General features: G+C 38.1%; 1 protein-coding gene across 1 annotated transcript; it reads left to right on the top strand.

The window, feature by feature from the left end:
* The first annotated feature begins 435 nt into the window (after positions 1–435).
* LOC129009040 (olfactory receptor 8D1) lies at positions 436–1,362 on the top strand. The gene has a single exon (XM_054441719.1). The coding sequence runs from the start codon at positions 436–438 to the stop codon at positions 1,360–1,362; it is 927 nt and encodes a 308-aa protein (XP_054297694.1).
* The last annotated feature ends 2,010 nt before the right edge of the window (positions 1,363–3,372 follow it).

Here is a 3,372-nt window from a genome sequence, read left to right as displayed (position 1 = left end):
CATCCTCTCCTTGTTTTCAGATATTGTGAGAAATATGTGCAGGCCTTCAAGTAGGAGAAAACTGGGGAAACTGAAAAAGTGATTGAATCTTCCTTCAATCTCTTCTACTGTTTAACTATCACAAATTGGCTATCAGAAATTCTCCCCACAAAGTAAACATTTGCTTTTCTTCTACCAAATTCAGGAGGCAAAGGTTACCAAGTCAGTCAGGAAGTACTTTTTTGTAACTTAAATTCTGGACCAACTTGGAGGAGGCGCAGGGAACTTTAGGGAGACAAGGCAGAGGTATCAAGTTTAGAGACAATGAAAACTATGACTCAGTCTGTTAGCTGCTGTCAACCTCCCTTATGCAGTTTGGTTTTGTTTGGTAGAGCAGTGAGGGTCCACATTAAGGTAATTCATACTTTCTATTTTCACAGAAATGCCTAAAGAAGAATGACCATGGAAAATTATTCTACGGCAGCTCAGTTTGTCTTAGGTGGTTTAACACAGCAAGCAGAGCTCCAGCTGCCCCTCTTCCTCCTGTTCCTGGGAATCTATGTGGTCACAGTAGTGGGCAACCTGGGCATGATTCTCCTGATCGCAGTCAGCCCTCTACTTCACACCCCCATGTACTATTTCCTCAGTAGCTTGTCCTTCGTTGATTTCTGCTATTCCTCTGTCATTACTCCCAAAATGCTGGTGAACTTCCTGGGAAAGAAGAATACAATCCTTTACTCTGAGTGCATGGTCCAGCTCTTTTTCTTTGTGGTCTTTGCGGTGGCTGAGGGTTACCTCCTGACTGCCATGGCATATGATCGCTGTGTTGCCATCTGTAGCCCACTGCTTTATAATGCAATCATGTCCTCATGGGTCTGCTCACTGCTAGTGCTGGCTGCCTTCTTCCTGGGATCTCTCTCTGCCTTGACTCATACAAGTGCCATGATGAAACTGTCCTTTTGCAAATCCCACATTACCAACCATTACTTCTGTGATGTTCTTCCCCTCCTCAATCTCTCCTGCTCCAATAAACACCTCAATGAGCTTCTGCTTTTTATCATTGCAGGGTTTAACACCTTGGTGCCCACCCTAGCTGTTGCTGTCTCCTATGCCTTCATCTTCTACAGCATCCTGCACATCCGCTTCTCAGAGGGCCGGTCCAAAGCTTTTGGAACGTGCAGCTCTCATCTCATGGCTGTAGGGATCTTCTTTGGGTCCATTACCTTCATGTATTTCAAGCCCCCTTCAAGTAACTCCCTGGACCAGGAGAAGGTGTCCTCTGTATTCTACACCACAGTGATCCCCATGCTGAACCCTTTAATACACAGTCTGAGGAATAAGGATGTGAAGAAAGCATTGAGGAAGGTCTTAGTAGGAAAATGAGTCCTGATTTGGGGGATTTATAGATGGGAAAAATGAATAGTTCCAATGAAAATGTATTCTTTTTTTCTATTTTCATGTTATTCTGTCGTAACATACATAATATCTAGATTTTAAAAATACTTTCCCATCTATGATTGATTCAACTTTCTCAACAAAATAAAAGAATTGTGTAAAGCAGGTATTAGCATTCTTATCTTTTGATAGGAAAACCGAGGTCTAGGTAGTTTTAATTTTTCTTACCAATTGTGATAGAAAAGACATGAGAATTCAGATTTTCTCCAATGTTAGTCCTCTCTTCCTAATATCCCATGTTTGCTTGCTGAATACTTGCTATGTGGTTGGTACTGAGTTGTCCACTGATATGAATGCTAAGAGGTATGTTAGCCTGATCCCAGATATCTATTAATTCTTCAAAGAATTAGACAAATACACAAGGGAAAAGAAAAGAAAAGAAAAAGTTAAAAACAAGAATGGCAATTCTAGTCAGCAGGTCTTACTCAAAACCCTTTAACTATTTTTTTTTCTACTCAGTATATTAAAAATCTCTTTATTTTCATTTCCTTGTTGTTCTTCATGGATCTGGGTTTTTTTTTTTTTTAAATATATATCTACTTTAACACCACAGTTCTACACTAAGGGACCTCTGACCACGTGTTTTCACTATCTATTGCAATGGAGTTGCTAAGGTTGTAAAATCTTCCTCATAGGGAAGATATAACCCCCGCATTTGCTTCAGTTGGAGAATTGTCCTCTGTAGATTCCTGAATGGAAGCTGTGGTCCATGTTTTTGAGCATGTGACCTTACAGTAAAAGTAGGTACCAAGAGCTCTGTACACAATGTTTTTCTTGGGTTTTCACAGGTCTTAGGTCTTGTGTAACATTTTCTTCTGTTTTTGTTTTTTGCTTTTGTATGTTGCTGGGTAGTAATAAGATGCCTCTACTGTTCTGCATCCCTCAGCTGTTTTCTCTTCTTCCCAGGAATATTCCATTGAATTTCTAGCATTTTAACTTCCATATCAAGTTGGTTTTCCTGAGGCTTCCCCAGCTATGCAGAACTGTGAGTCAATTAAACCTCTTTTCTTTATAAATTACCTAGTCTCCAGCAGTTCCTTATAGCAATGTGAAAACGGACTAATACAGACTCATTTCTGTACTGGCTGTAGTTTTGGTCTCCTTATTCTTTCCTAGTAAGGAGGCCATGAGTAAATCGGGAGACAGGAAGCCCTGGCTCCAGTTCGCTTGTGAAACTGCATTCCTGGATATACTCATTTGTAAAGAAATCACACTACTCCAATTCTTCCTTTCTTATAAAACCGTTATGAGAGTAAGATAAGTTAAATGTGTGAATAAATAAAACTGTAAATCTTTATAAATTTGATACAATATCATTTTTTATGATTCATCTGACTTAAAAACTATGAAGCCCTTTCTTGTTTAAGGGCTTGGATTTTTTTTTTTTTTCTTAAAATAGGTACAGGCAAGATGTATATGCACTTCTCAGAAAGCTATCAGTTTTATGGCTAAAAACCTGAAAGAGAATCTCAACATATTGAGAAATAGTTATTTGTAATGAAATGTCAGACCCAATACATATACACATACCTTTCTGCATAAAGGTTTACAATCTATTTAGGAGTGATAACATAATCCACAAACATTAATCTCTCACAAACATTCGCAGTGTCTTAACATGGCTGGGAAGGAAACAATACAGTGTTTCTCAAATTGTGGACAAGGCACAGCTGAAGATAGGCTTGGGAAAACTCATATAAAGAATAAACAGAGTTCATTTTCTTAAAGACCTAATTTGGCTTTAAAATGTGATGGTGTAAACCCAGCAATTTTTATGTTAAAATTCTTGATGTAATAGAAGTTTGAATATAAATAAGAGACTTAAAAATTGCCTCAATTTTAACTTGTCTTCTCTTCCTCATTTCATGCCTTTAGCATATTAACTCTTGTCTGCCATTTAAGTTACTTTAGCAGAAAAATTTAAGAATTATCAAAAGA

This window comes from Pongo pygmaeus, chromosome 9 (genome assembly GCF_028885625.2).
Source record: "Pongo pygmaeus isolate AG05252 chromosome 9, NHGRI_mPonPyg2-v2.0_pri, whole genome shotgun sequence".
NCBI classification, from domain to species: Eukaryota; Metazoa; Chordata; class Mammalia; order Primates; family Hominidae; genus Pongo; species Pongo pygmaeus.
This window is presented reverse-complemented; position numbering and strand designations above follow the sequence as displayed.